Source organism: Ascidia mentula, chromosome 2 (genome assembly GCF_947561715.1).
Source record: "Ascidia mentula chromosome 2, kaAscMent1.1, whole genome shotgun sequence".
Taxonomy (NCBI): domain Eukaryota; kingdom Metazoa; phylum Chordata; class Ascidiacea; order Phlebobranchia; family Ascidiidae; genus Ascidia; species Ascidia mentula.
This window is the reverse complement of record NC_138567.1, coordinates 15,747,610-15,763,129: the sequence shown is the minus strand read 5'-3', so window position 1 is coordinate 15,763,129 and position 15,520 is coordinate 15,747,610. Positions and strand designations below refer to the sequence as shown.

The following is a 15,520-nucleotide window of genomic DNA, read 5'->3' as shown; positions in this document are numbered from 1 at the left end:
CATAAACACACAAATAGGTGCAAATTTGTGCTGTTTTTTTTTAAATAAAACTGTCAACACCACAGCTACATTTATGACTAGTGCCCAAAGTCGCGCAAAAAACACTGACGTCTGTTTTCATTAAACCGTTTTATTATAATGTCATGTACATTTAATTGCGGTGATCACTCCACGTGTGATGACTGATTGCATACAATGGACAAAACTTCACTCATGTTTTACGATGAAATGTGTTATAGTTGTAATAATCTCTTTAATTCGCCGTGTCTGTCTCTGGTCTACGCCTATAATATTTGCTGGTGCCCTGCTTTTGTAAGAGACTGGCTAGTAAACGACTTTATTAGCACGAGCACCAGCAAGCATTATTCTAATAATCTGACATTTCTAAAGATTCCTTGTGTAATCGAGTTGTGTTTCATAGTTTTTAGCCAGGATTCAATAATCGCGTGTCTCGTCCACGTCCAACAACACTGCGATGAATCGTGCCAGTCACGCTTCAGTGATTTGTTTGCTCTGGTCAACGATTCTGACGACGAAATCCTTCTCAGGTACATATATTTTACACGTTTCCTGTATAGCAAAGGGTGTTTGCAGGCAACTGACCTGTGGGTTATGCAGAGATCTGCGCGCCTCGAGAAAGCGAATAAAAACATCTCACAGATCAACGTCCAAGTCGAAATCTTCGCAAAGCAACAAACGGAACTCCGACGATTCCAATTCGGGAAGCTCGACGGTGTGTAGAACCATAGAAATCAACACGCGAATTTTTTGTGTTTTTAAAGTCACGACAATTATGGTCCCATATGATTATTTGTGTTTGATCGAAGTGTGTTGTATGGCAGAGGTAACCAAATGGTGCGTTGTTTGATGTTGTTGAGACGTTGCCAGCTTATATATTTAGGCTTTATTAATTTTATTTTCATATTAAACTTCGTGACGTTTTGGTTGTTGCTGTGATAAAAAAACGAGTTATCGTTATACGTAAGTTTCGTCACCAGTTTGGTAAAAATTGGAACCAATGTTGTATGGCATACTGTTCGACCCGTGGCCGGTGGATATTTATAACCAAGAATTGTTTTTACGTTCAAATCTATTCCTTGCCAGGCAGCCGTTAAAAAAACTTCTTTCGGCTCTTGTTTTTTTACCCTGTTGTTGACTTTCTGATTTGATTGGTTGATTTGACGTCACGTGTTTATAGGATGAGGAAGATGCGAAGAAGAAAAGGAGGAGAAAAGTTCGGACAAACGATTCGTCCGATAGCGAGTGAAGAAGAGAGAGTTCATGGAAAAATATCAACGAACACAAAATTGTTTGGAATGGACATTTTGATTCGCTTGCAATAAAACACACGAGTGAATGAGTAATGTAACGTTCAATTAAGTTATAGGGGTAAATTTGCTGAAATGCACGACATGACCTCATTGGTTACAAAAAAATGGAACCTTTAAGTGCATATGACACGTAAAAATAAAACATGTTAATATTCAAACTAAGAGATGTTCATAACTTGAGAACATTTTTGGCGAAAAAAGTAGCCTGATACGACGACTGGTTTCTGAGATACAGATGATCAAAGTCGCACTTTTGCCGCTGCGAGCGAAAGCGAGATATTGTTGCGTGACGTCATAGAAGGCACTTCGGTCGTGCGCGAGTGCTGGCAGCAAGCCTCATGCGTAGGAATGGAAAACATTGTAAAACTGATTTAAGCATAATATTGCATTAAACAGGGGACAAAAAGTGAACAAGTGCAACAAACGGATTTTGATGTTAATTTAAGCTAAAGACAGATGGCCGCTGTTCGACCTATTATGTCTTATTTAGTTGTGTAATAATAAAACAGTTACTGGGACAGGGTGTTCTTGTTACTACAGCATTTATGATCGCTAACGTGATACTTGAACTTTTGAAAACACGACAGAGACAAACCGTTAGTTTAGCATTGTCGTTTTGTCCATTCACAGTTATGTCGTTTCTGCTATACCCTATGGTCTTCCGCTAATTAGGGACAAATAAGCCTTTGATTCGTGACGTCACAATAACAAATTTTTGTGTGATGCAAAACCCTGTCCTGACCTTTACGGTAACGTAATCTGTGGATTCTCCTATGTTTGAAACTATTCGATATCTGCAAAAAAGGCGCCTTCTTCTATCTAAACAATGCATTTTTTAGACGCAAGCGCCTTATGTGATGTCTTTTTCTCCTTAGCGCATAAGGTTTACGATTTTTGGTCGCCGTTACTTTTCGTGCAGTTTTCTACATTTTTTAGTTGACGTAGAACCGTCAAACTTTGGATATATGTTTGTTGTAGATGTATCTTTAGTTTTACGCAAAGTTGTCATGGCCGTGTCATATGCACTTTAAAGCAAAGCAAAATTCCTTCGAAGCATCGTCATTTGTGGTAATTGCAAATGTATGATCATAGATAGACGGCAGTATAGACACGTTATGTTCCTTTTAGTCGTGTTCATACATACGTTTTGGGCTGATTGAATCTTCGTTTTTTCATGAAATACTGCGAAAGCTATGATAAAACAAACATAGATTCCGCCGGCGCAAATTGTGTTAATTGACACGGGCTTCATGTTATTCAAAAAATTGGAAAATAGGGTTTTATTGCGACAAAGTGAAAATAATCAAGCATTTGGTGCTGGACATTTAGGTCTGGTTGCATTTGTTGTTTGTTTAGGTCTGGTTACAGTTGTTGTTACATTTGTGCAGTTCGGTTAGAAGCAATGGGATATTCTCGCTTTGTTAATTTTACAGTTCATCATTTTGTATGCCAACCACTAAATGTTAAAATTCACCAATTGTCTACGGTTTGAACTAACCTGAGATTATGTTTTCATAAGTTATATGTACAAAGTTACATAAATGTAGGAAGTTGAAAGTTTTTGATTATCTTGCTGCATGGGCGGTTTGTTCAATGAAAACAAGCTGGAGCGCAACTTTTGCCAATTTTTTTACCAAATTACTGCTTTATTTTGTGACAATAGTATGTCAAACAGCTGATGATACAAAGCAAGAGGAAACCTGAAAAGGCAGAAATAAAGTACTATCTGTAATAAAATACTGCTTGTTGTACCGTTAAATTTATCTTGATCTGTTTTTTTGTTCAAACCTTCATTCATGTTTATCAGGGTCGGCCAACTTGTTAGCCAGCGAATGGGTAATGTTTCTGATGATAAATGCTCGAATCATAGGTGACGCGGTTCAATATATCAAAAAATTGACCGATCATAACAACACAAAATCAAGTGCGAGATCAACTGTATAATCTTCAACAGGCCATCCCTGTTGTATGATATTCCATCATAAGCTACTTCGATCTTCTACTTTGTTACTTTCATCTCACACCAAAAAGCGATATTATAGAAGTTACATTAAGGTTTCGGTGACATATATGTAGAATGCAGAGGTAACGAGTATCAATTAACCAACGCCCAACATCTTTTTTCTTGTACTCACGAGCACTCATTACGTAAACTTGATCGCTTTCTACCGAGAATCTACCTCACACTACAAATACTGAAAACACAGAATGGTTTTACCGATTTATTTGCAAACAGAAAAAAATAGGTAAAAAAAGGTAGTGGACGCACAACGATTGAAGCAGCAAAACAATGAAGGTAGTTCGCTCCACAGCATGAAAAGGTGTGAACAATCTGCTTCTATTCCCTTCGAGCAGCAAGACTGCTGCCGCGCACAAACCCGCAACTTTCTCCCTGAGAATGCGTTGCCGTGTGACGTCATCATTCGTCATCGCCGCTGTGGGTTACGTCAGCTTGTACCGTCTGTGGGACTTCACCGGTGATAGACTGAAGTTTTTTTGTGATTTGTTTTATATCCGGGCGGTTGGCAATGGTTGCTTGGCAACACTTAGATATGAGTGACGTGAACCTCTTGGATCCCTCCAGTGGTGGAAGTTGGGTGGGTTCTTCTTGCATCGACACTTCACAAAACAATATAAAGGTGTTAACAAAAAACAACATACTTTATGACACAATGTAAAAATGCAGTTAACAATTACAATGGTTGGAATTATTTATAACGTGAACTGAGATAGTTTGGGTTTTCTGCACTACAAACAAGTTACAACAAAGCATGTAACACAAGTACATACTTGCAACGCACTGATCATCCGTCAAATCATCATAAGGAAGTTTTCCCAGATTGAAAATTTCCCAGCACGTGACACCGAACGACCAAACGTCACTTTGAGCCGAGAAGAGATTTCCCGCTATGCACTCTGGCGCCATCCAGCGGATAGGCAACATGCGTCCGTCGTGCTTCACGTATTCGCTGTTGAAGGCAATATTAAATTACATCAAGCTGTAGTCAAAGTGTCGGACACAGTGGATTTTTTTTCTGTCTATTATTATACTGATATGGTATCTGTAAGCCAAAGCAAGCAACGGCATTATTTGGAGTTGCTGGAGGCAAACCAAGTCTAGTGACATATTATGCATAAGGAACGACCAGTTGCAAGCCTTATTCAAATACAGACGTATTTCCAATAGATACAGATATCAAATGCAGTGCAAGATATGTTTTGCCAATAATGGAAATCAATGACCAGGATAATGTAATCAGTATAACATTGAAACCTCCATTTTCACGACAACTTACTTTTCAAATCCTTCAACACTGAGGCCGAGCATTGATATTTTGACGAGAAGTTGTGAGCTGACAACACAATTTCTTGCTGCAAGATCTCGATGCAGAAGTCCTTTTTTGGTCAAATGTTCCAAACCACAAGCTATTTGGCAACACATACTCATCTGAAACGAAGGTTATGTTAATGTTGGAAACTAGAAACATCGCAAAATTCACGTCAGACCTTGTTCTGTTTGGTTAGTTTTGGAATCGTCCCTTGCTTCGAGGCTTGCAAACACAACTTCAAAATTCCCTGTAAACAAAAAAATTATTGTAATTTAACTAACAAACTATATGCTGATGAGAGTTGGGTAGATACTGAAAACAGCTCACGGACGGTCGTTGGGGATGTACTATTAGTACTAAAACTATGTTGCTATTGTGGGATTTGTTTAAAGACCGTGAATTTCGACACTTTAGGGTGTGTGTAGCATTGTCGAAGCACATGGTAAACGAAACAAACGTTTCGTTTATGTAAGATGCTTTGTTTGTTTTTAAAATACCTCAGTGTAATGCCTTGCTAAATATTTTAGTTCGGAAAGAAAACAATGCTGAGAGTATTTATTTAAGAGAGCTATTGTTGGCATAAAACAGGAAAATAAAAGTGGTTAAAACAATCAATAGGGCAGTAGGTTTATTAATTGTATTTTGTTTTCAACCAAGAAAAGTGATTTCTTACCCATTCTAAGTACTCTGTTATGAGGTAGTTAGGTTTTAGGCAAGAATCGCCGCTGACTGCAAGCAACTTTACAACATTATCATGCATTGATCTGTGCAAAGTGCTTATTTCTTGATTGAACTCGCATCTGTATGCGTCCACCACGTTTGAATTCATGCTAGAAACATACAACGCACATTGTTAGAGGTAAATTAACCAACTGCAAATAATCAACCATCATGTAGCATTGTTTATAAAAACTACATGAATAAGATCACAATATGTTTTGTAAAATATTTGCTTTGTTTAAAAATTGATAATAAGGATTCATAAAGCTGCGATACCAAATACCAAGTCTACTTATATAGAGGATTAGTGATAATGTTGTTATAACTAAAAGAGGTATTTAAATGTTTGGTGGTTCCACTTGAGTATCAATCCCTATTATTTAACTGTTGGTTTTATCCATAACTTTCTTGCCAGGACAACTGATAGTAATTTTGAGTCAAAAATACCACTGATCAAACTTTAATACGAAGATTATTGTGAAACAAACCTACTTTTTTGTGTCAAGTGATTTCACCATGACTAGAATATCTTCTTCAAGATCAGGAAACAATCCAGGAGCCTTTGACAAAAATACTTCACCAAATTCACCCTTGCCTAAATGTTGAAGAAAATTTAAGTTGGTACCAATAAACTTAAACTGAGGTCTACATCAAAACACTTACTCTGCATTAAGTTAATGAAGTTGTTAAAAAAATATGTTATTGATAATATAAACAAATAACAAAATGCAAATGGTATTATAACATGTGACTGCAACCCACCAATCACAGTGACTGGATCGATGTTGGTTGCCGGGTAATGAAGATTTTCCAAGTCAGGATCCAATCGGCTTAACACAGATAGGGGAATTCCGTTGTCCATGGCAACAACTTCACCTTGAATTTGTCCATTTCTTGTTAAACCTATACAACAATGTTAGTAAGTGGAAAATGAATTTGGTGATTGAGCTGATGTTTCACCATTTAACATATGTTGTTCCTCATCAGAAGGCGGTTTATTGCTTCGCTTTTTCCTATGTCGCCCCCTGAAACGAAACAATGTTTTTTTTTTTCTATAAAACTTGTCCTTCTAAAACTTCTTTGCTTAAAATTTAACAAATCAGAACAACCAACTTCACCTGAAATATATGATGAGTGCAACAGTGATCAGGACATACGCCACCCCTCCACTAACAGATAATGCTATCGTCTGGATAAGTTGTGTTGTATTTCCACTAGCGGGCGCTTCATCTGTAGGTTCTGCTTCCTTCGGCTCTATACCAAAATGTTCACAAATATTTGGTATTTATTTAAAAAAATAACATTCCTAAATTAGGAATCTGGTCAGATTGATTTAAAGAAAAAAAAGTTCAACAAAACGTTTGTTTGGAAGTTATTACTTGGCTGAATTATTGTGGTGACTTCTAAGCCTTCACATAAAATGTTTGGGCAAATATGGGAAAAAGGGCAGTTTTTGTTGCATGCAATATTAGTTTGGTTGCCAACCTTAATATTAACACATTTACATGCAAAGATTACTCAAAATATTTAATGTGAAAACGTTTTTCAAAAATTGGTTTTTAGACCACAATTTAGGTAAAACTGAAGTTTAACACCCAAAATAGTTTTGTAAAATGGGACATTTCCATCAAAGCTTTTTTGTATTTCTTTGTCAAAAGATTATTAAAATCAACACAGTCACATTATAAGTACAAATTTGTGTCTTACAAAAAAATTTACCTACCAGGAAGAACATTTAGTTTGGCTGAAGCTGACACAGTGAAGTCACAAACTTGATAGGAACAAGTGTAAACTCCATCGTCAGAAGTAGTTAAAGATGGGATTGTTAAAGTTCCATTCTTAAACACAGTCAAATGTCTTTCTGTCGTAGTTTGTCGATAAACCATATTGTCGTGCCTCCATGAAACCTGGTTACACAAAGGTTGAGGTTATTTATTATTAAATGTAGTTTTGTGTCTGTATTCACGGCAAACTCATTAATTGTAAAAAAGTCACCACTAGGAAACAAACCTGATATCTAAGGTTATATGTAGGCAAAAATATATTGAATAAATTATGTTTAATCATTTAATCATATACACCAGTAACACCAGTAACACCACCAAACAAATAAACTCACTAAAAGGTTTATGACTAAATACAAGTAAAATAGCTTAAATCTATAACAGGACTACTTAAAAACCCATCCTGAAAATCAATAACATTCATCACCTGTAAGTTTTGTTGATTTGATGTGCAAACCATACTAGCTGATTTCCCTTCATACTTTGTTTGGTCTTGAGGTGATTCACTTATTTCTGGAGGATTGACAACATTTACTTCGATGGTTTTTGATAAAATGACTTTTCCAGCTTCAGTAACAAAGCATTGGTAGCTTCCTGCATCAGACTTGGTGGGATTGTCGAACACCAAATAAACTTTACTCCCATTTCTCAACGTCTTCACAGAGGCTGCGAAAACACAATAAACATGAATTTTTACCAAATATTTCATAAATTCTTTGCATATTAAAATTTTACACAGTACAACATATATGTGATAATTTCTATTGACTGTGAGAATGACGATGAAGCTTAAAACACTAAGGAAATGTTAAATTCAGCTCTGTATTTGTTCCTAACGATTAGAAGCACAATAAAAACAAATAATCCATTTATGCCAAAAAAAATAGTTCACAAATGTCTTAAATTAAACAGATCACATAAAAAGACTACAAAACTAATGGGATGTCACTTTCAACTAAATCTACTTTTGCTTGAAGATTTCCAATTTATCTGTGGTGATTTCGCTCCTGAAACGCTGCATGGAACTTCGGTTTTTAACCCACTTTCCACACAAACATCTCTCAACATGGGTGAAAACTTCAGAGTTTCTGTAAAATTATGCATTTTTTACCAAAATTTCCTTACATGTTTCCACTGTCAGGATTCAGGTAGTTTTGTTACATCAAGTAAGGAACAGTGATTTGGTGACTTACTGACAAATTACAAGAAAATGAAAGAAGGACTTTGTCCTTGACAAAATGGCATTCTTGCTTATTTTGTAACATGTCTCACAACAGCAACACACTACACATAAACTCAACACAACAACACCTCCCCATGGCACATGGAAAATGTTAAATTCGAATAACCCTACTTTAGGTTTACATGAATATTGGGAACTCAATAATTGAACTGACAAACTTGCAAACCAGTGATTCCCGATTTCTGCAAACCCGTGGTGCAACCATCCCTAACACAATGTAATGACGACACACCAATTTTTTTATCAGAGCAACAGCTGAAAAGTCACACAGTTTGGAAATAAAATTGGTCCAAAGTCTCTTAGTAAGCTCAAAATGACAGACTAGTGCACAGCAACGCATGATTTGTGTTCCCCTGTTTCAAAGAACTTCCCCAAAAATTTTTTTTGACATAAAGTGACCGTTGAAATTACACCTTTAAGTTATGTTTATTGACAAAAATGTAGTTAAAATAAATAGTGTTTTGCTTTGCCCAAGCCTTGCAGGATTTGTTTAAATCTGTTTTATGATTAAACTATGGCCACAAAGTTTTTACCCAAAATATGTTAATGTTTCTGCAAACCTGAAACAGAGAGAGTAGCAGTATTGGAATCAGAGCTTCCAGCACTGTTTGTAGCTTGACAAAAATATTTCCCTTCATCTGATTTCGCAACATTTATTATTCGAAGACGATTTCCATCAAATACCTGACAACAGTTTTAAAAGTTTTTAAAAAAAAACAATCAATTGTACCTTCTTACAAAAGGTTTTTCACTGACTTGTTGTAATTTAATCACTTGCACAAGTGTTTTCCTAAATTACCTGACAACTGGCAAAATATTTTACAAAAATAACCTGTATATTTCTATCTTTCCACTTACTTTCCAAGAATTGTTTGTTTTTATATTTTAAATATCAAGATTTACAAATAAGGATATTGTGATGGAAGAAAAAAAGTTTTTCAACAAAAAAAAAACTAATAAGTGTTAAAAAAAACTAATAACACTTTTACCAATCTTGGGTCTTCCAAAGGGGAGCCATCCTTGAACCACTTGACACCATTTGAATCGGACACAACACAACTCCATGTTACATTTCTTCCTTCATCCACAGTTTGGTCGTCCAATGGATAAACTACAGGTGGAACTGAAGTAAAAAGTACATCAACATTATTTGTCATGTACTTATTATTCTACAATTTCAATACAGTGCTTTGTACACAACGCCTCACATGCATGTTCTATTATATTTGTGCTCTAAATATATATGTTTTTTTGTTGTCATATTTTTTGAGCTATGTCGTAAAAGACTGATTTTTTTCAGTGTTTTTTAAATCCAACACAAAAATGTGCATTTGTGGGCCTTTAACACTAAATTATTTGTTGAAAATTAACATGAATTGAAAACTTCAGCAAACATTTTAAATAACTACAGAATGTGTGTTGATCCTAATTTACCTTGGAATTGTAGGGTAAGGTTGAAAGTGACATTTCCAGCAATATTCCTCCGCAAACATGTATAAAGCCCGGCATCTTGTTTTTCAGCATGGTCGATTATGAGCATACCAGCTGTCTGTGACACATGCCCTCTTGATCCTGCATGTCATGCCACAATTTTAAAAGTAGAAATAAACTTTTGAAATAATTTATTATCGCTTGCAAAACTTTCAAAACCCAACTGCCATGGACTACTTTTGTCTTCAAATTAAGTAAAAAAAAATTCTTGTGATATTAGATCATTTTCTTTGCAACATTATACTTTATAACTTACCAATAGGAATTCCATCTTTCAACCAAGTCACAGTGCTGTCAGGTATTTGTTGAACATTGTCACAAACATACTCAAAGTTCTGATTAATCTTCAAATATTGTGTCTTTTCAGGCACTTCAAAATTTCCAATCTCTGAAAATAAATTGTTATCAGACAAAAATCTAAATGCATCGGAAATCTGCTTTGGTGACTTGCAGCTGTTTTCTAGCTTTTCTTTGGTGCCTCATGAGTGTGAAACATCAGGCAACTAATATGGGGGCCAATTGCAATTTACAGTTGAGTTATTTAGTTAAAACATGAGAAAAACACATTCAATATTGCTAGAAACATGTCAATACTTGTTTCGATGCAATATAGCGGAGGCCAGAAACCCGTGGCTTGCAGGCCACATTTGGCTCTTTCACCCTATATTATGGCCCCATGAAGACAACAAACTCATTTAGGAAAAACAAATTTAAACAAACAAAATCACTTAAGACTTTTGGTGTACTTGGATATAGCTGTATTTGCATTTTGTAAGTTTTGTTTTATGACATTTTTAACTTTTTTGTGGTTTAAAGAATGAAAATATATCATGTTGACATTTTGTGGCAACCAAATATGTTTTTATTTTAGAGCAAAAAAATGGAAACTAGCTCTTTGCATGCTAACGTAAACTTTCCAACCGCTGCTATAGACCCAGATACAACATCCAGGCTACAGATCAATCTATTTTTGATGTCAATAAAAAAGTTGGCTAGCACTATCTGTCTGTATTATATTGATCCAGATATAGCATAATATGAAACTGAGTGCTATTTGGAGAATAATGAGTGCAAGAGGAAGATACATAAGCAAATTTAAAAGCAAAATAAAACACAAAGTTTACTAACCCCCCAAAACTCGTCATTCTATAGTTACGCATTGCTTTATACATGTTGCAGGTTACAGAAAACAGCTTACTTGCTAGTGTAACTTTGGTTGATATTGATTTCTTCTTCTCTCCAGACTGGAAGACATTGCAAGTGAAAGTGGATTCTTGAGATTCACGAAATGAAGGTAATGTCATTGTTCCGTTTTCGTATATGCAACGTTTTTTACATTGGCCCATTCTGTGGCAACCAAATGTAAAATTTGAGTGGAAAACATTATTTTGTAATAACTCTTTATTATTACTTTAACATTAAGGAACAGCATCACAATTTTACACCCCGGTTTTCAAATCTTCATTTAAGGTCACAAATATATTGGTATATATAATGTGCAATACTGTCGTATGATTGTACAACACAAATTACTGATATGAATGAAACATGCTATATGTTTATCAAGTTAATTTGTTAGTCAAATATCATAGAGCATGTGCTGTAACACAAGGAAACATTTCAACATCACTTGAGGTAGAAAAACTCACTTACCTTGGTTTATTTGTGAGAGCTTTTGTACCATCGGCCATGGTCCATTTTATAGTAGGTGATGGTTGTGCAGTGAAAAGACAATCGAGTTGCACAAATGTATTTTTTGCAGCATAAACTATTGGTGGTGGTTCTTTAACCAATTTCGGCTCACTTTTATCTGCAGAGAACATTTCAAAAAAGATTAGGAAAATAAACTAACTGCATATTACAGTCACAAATTTAATTTAACAAGCCCTATTTTTCAATCTCATCAGATTTTTGTTCATTTAAAATATTCAAACAATGAATTTCCAAAAAATTACATCAAGCAAAACATATTTGCAAAATAGTAGTATTTCTTATGATATTATTTTCTTCAACAGAAAAGTAATGGTAAAACTAAAAATGTACAATGATTTATTTAATAAAAATTAGTTGCATTTATAAAAATAAAACAGAGTTTGACAACTTTGATTAAAATTTTGCAAATTTAAGCATTGGAAAATCACATATCACTACGTACAAAGTCTAACAACACAACAAGTCTCCTACCGATCACATGAAGGTTGTAGGTATTTTTTGATGAGGAACAATAAACTTTGTTCTGATGTGATGCACAACAATTGTACATTCCATCAAACACTCTTAGTCTCACATTTATCAAAGTAAGCCTTAATTTTGACATCACAAAGCTACTGTTACTTTTCAGTAACTGGTTTTTAAATCTCCACGTTATTTTTCTAGGTCTGCAAATAAAATAAAAAATTAAAACAGATTTTACTGTCAACCATTTTACAATGTATTTAACACAATTTTAACAGTTAGTGGGATTCTCTCAATCTTGGCTTAACAATGTTATAAATGGAACAAATATAGAAACCAAAAAAAAAATGATAACCACCTTGGTTTCCCATCAATTCCACATTTAAGTGTGATATTTTTGCCAGGCAAAATCTGATCTGGTGAAGATGGAAACTTAAGTTGAACATCTCCTACTTCCACCCCTGACAGGAAATGTTGGTTAAACAATAACATAAACAATTGATTTGTCTGATAAACATGTTTAACAGCCAAAAACAGAAATCAAATACTGTTTAGAATATTTTTGGGACATAGATTGTTAAAGTAGCACTTAATTGGTGACTTTCAAAAGCAATGCAAAATCATTGACAAGATTTTGTGGAAACAGACATGTTTTACAAAATATTAAATAAGTGTTGTTTTCATGGAATATTGTATATATGTCTTCTCCAAATTCTGTATATTCAACAACCATTATTTGAAAGTAACTTTGCTCTCTCAAACATATTAAGGTTATACATCTGGCCCCAAAGATAAAGCAACAACAAAATTGTAAATTTTGTGTCAAAAATTAGTAATCAATTAGTTGAAGTACTTCCTATTAATGTAATGACTTCCCCTTGAAGCGGTATCAGCTCTTGTTGAATCGCGATTAAAGTAAAGATAAACCCTGAGATCAAACATGTTTTACAACATGCGTAAGGCTATAAAAATCTCATTAGATGCTGCCAATGATCTATTGATGAAATATTTGTTCTGTTCTCCTACATACTGGCAGTGAAGGCAGTGAAGCCATGCATTCATATTGTGAATAACCAGAAATACAAATTAAAATTTTTAACAAGCAGATATTTGGCAATGCATACAAATGAATACAGACAATAAATAATAAAAGCACAACTACAAGTTTCTGATTTTAAATGGATCTTCTCACAAAAACATGTTTGAAGTCCTATTAAACAACAAAAATTAGCTTCGAAAACATAACCATAACTTTTTTTCTAAATATTTTTATCTTGGAGACTGTTTGTTAGATATTATGTATAAACACAGCTTTATTCAACTTACATTTAATGTTTAACTGGACAGGAGCATTAATTGCGGAAACATCAGAGTCAGCCCTTAAAGTTGCTTGACATTGAAACTTTCCATCATCCAGTGTTTTGTTCACACTTTTAATGTGTAAATCACCATTCTTGACGTATCTACATAAAACAACTTTTAATAGACAACCTTGAAATATGTTTTTATAAGAGAGCATGCTATATATATACAGTAGTTGTCCAAAACCAAATTACTATTTTTTATACGATTGCTGAATACTGTATATATATATATATATATATAATTTGGGAAAGGTCGTTAAACACAATTCAAATCATCAAAACTACTTTGAAGATGTAACACTAGGCTCCCATTAACTTTATGGTATGTTGTGCCAACACAAAGTAGACAACTGCTTTGCATTGCATAATGAGTAAACTATATGATGATAATGACATGAAGCTATTACCGGCGCTTGTTAGCAGCATTGACTCCATTATACAGCCATGACAACTCATAATCTTGCGGATTCGGCATTTCAAGCTGACAAGGAAGTATAAAAGAGCGTGATTCATCTGCATCTAAACTCGTTCTTTCATCTTTGAATTTAATAGTTGAGCATAACACAAGCACACAACGATCTGTAACAAAAGTACTTTTAAATCATTTTAAAAACAAAGAGTTGTGTTGATGATTACTCAACAATTTAAATAGTTGAAACTCATTTTCACTAACCCAAAAAAAGTTTTTTTAACCAAAAACTTACCGACAAGCAACAAAAAGTAGAAAATTCTGATAAAACTCAATTCCATAATAAAAATTTAACACTTAAAAATTAATAAAAAGTAGCATGATTCACTGTTGAGTCAGCAAAATGGCATGTTTAACAAACTCTGGAAAAACAACATTCTACATAAGACCCAGTATGTAAACAGCATATATATAATTCAACAAATTAAAAGCTCTTCTGGCAAAACGTAACTTTTGGGGTAGCCTATGTTACATGGCACAATTTTTAAGTGGCCTATCTTACATAGACCTATGTTGATCGAGGATTGCGACATGCCCGTGTCCTGATGTATCAGTATTTTCCAGAATATAATATATCGTGAATTGTCGGTGGAATAAAATCAATGAGCAATTGTGCGGGAAGACCAGTTTCTTAGAAATTACAGTATTCGCTGCTAAAAACCTTTTGGTACTAACACGGAGTCACACAGCATCTGCGGTGTGGTAACTGGTAACAAACTAACAAACAAACAAACATGTATTATCAGTGGCGGATAAAACGAATTCAAACCAAACAAACAAAAAAGACAAATCAACAACAAAAACATTTTGCAAAATTCTGTGAAGTTAGTGTATAGTTTACAACGATTGATGTTTTATTATATTTTTCTATCTTCTTTCTCCAAAAGGCAGTAAAATCACGACAACCTCCATAATTTTAATTTTGTACAATATAGCTTTTTAACAGTTTGGGAATAACTTTACAACTTAAATTTTTAAATTATCCCATCTTTAGAAATACTAAGTGGGTTCCTTCTTTTCACGACTGTTTTCTTTCAGTCATTGTGGTACAGGGAGTGTATACTTGGAGCAACGAGGTCCGAAACGCTACCCACATACAACAATCCTCAACAAAATAACGGAAAACAACTGATAGACAATCCTACATTGCATGTTGAAAAACCAAAAAAACAAAAAAACGTCCCATATAGGCTACAGTAGACTTACTTTCTAATTGACATAAGTCTAAGACAAACCACCTATTAGTAGGGACTCGCATTTGCAGTTTCAGTCGAATTATCCACGTTCAGTTGTTTGTGCTGTTGCGAATTTGTAAACTCCTTTTTCGGCAGACAAATTAACAGGCATTTTACCATATCACCAGTGCTGTCAATTCGAAGAAAACGACAATGCTGGCCTAATGGAAGCTAAGGAGTGCTTCCAACGTTCCAACCATTTTACACTTGCGTTTTAATGCGAAGTGGAGATCGAAAGTCGTTCCAACTGTTGTACATTGGACGAAATGCGTTGGTGCGGGCAAAAATGACTTAGCATTAATTTCTAGCTTTGATTCAAACTTAGTTCAATATCTGTTTTCTGATCGAATTCACTCGGTATAATGTGGCACACGCCAAC

At 34.6% G+C, this 15,520-nt stretch overlaps 2 protein-coding genes across 2 annotated transcripts in view; one reads left to right on the top strand and one right to left on the bottom strand.

Moving 5' to 3' along the window:
• Nucleotides 1-1,384, top strand: part of LOC145890433 (integrator complex subunit 3-like) — a 33,475-nt gene extending 32,091 nt beyond the window's left edge. Inside the window, exons 24-26 of the mRNA XM_082981505.1 lie at nucleotides 422-548; nucleotides 619-733; nucleotides 1,199-1,384. Of these exons, the coding sequence (XP_082837631.1) occupies nucleotides 422-548; nucleotides 619-733; nucleotides 1,199-1,267 (311 nt within the window). The 3' untranslated portion in view covers nucleotides 1,268-1,384. The remainder of the gene's footprint in view (nucleotides 1-421; nucleotides 549-618; nucleotides 734-1,198) is intronic.
• A 2,156-nt stretch (nucleotides 1,385-3,540) lies between these two features.
• On the bottom strand, nucleotides 3,541-14,270 carry LOC145890432 (inactive tyrosine-protein kinase 7-like). The gene is made up of 23 exons (XM_082981503.1): nucleotides 14,142-14,270; nucleotides 13,845-14,016; nucleotides 13,400-13,536; nucleotides 12,432-12,534; nucleotides 12,083-12,276; nucleotides 11,552-11,708; nucleotides 11,097-11,245; nucleotides 10,155-10,286; nucleotides 9,842-9,979; nucleotides 9,397-9,530; nucleotides 8,968-9,091; nucleotides 8,130-8,252; nucleotides 7,592-7,830; nucleotides 7,104-7,287; nucleotides 6,499-6,634; nucleotides 6,341-6,405; nucleotides 6,143-6,283; nucleotides 5,873-5,975; nucleotides 5,334-5,490; nucleotides 4,839-4,907; nucleotides 4,628-4,779; nucleotides 4,122-4,300; nucleotides 3,541-3,950 (listed from the first exon to the last, which is right to left on the bottom strand). The coding sequence occupies exons 1-23, from the start codon at nucleotides 14,185-14,187 to the stop codon at nucleotides 3,751-3,753; spliced, it is 3,234 nt and encodes a 1,077-aa protein (XP_082837629.1). The 5' UTR covers nucleotides 14,188-14,270; the 3' UTR covers nucleotides 3,541-3,750.
• Nucleotides 14,271-15,520: the final 1,250 nt, after the last annotated feature.

Excerpts from the sequence above, each read along its gene's own strand:
- LOC145890432 (XM_082981503.1), bottom strand. The coding sequence starts at position 14,187 with ATGGAATTGAGTTTTATCAGAATTTTCTACTTTTTGTTGCTTGTCG. Across the intron at positions 13,537-13,844 it reads AATGCTGCTAACAAGCGCCG|ATACGTCAAGAATGGTGATT; the intron begins GTAATAGCTTCA and ends TGTTTTATGTAG. Across the intron at positions 7,831-8,129 it reads TTGGAAATCTTCAAGCAAAA|CCTCTGTGAAGACGTTGAGA; the intron begins GTAGATTTAGTT and ends GTGTTTTCGCAG.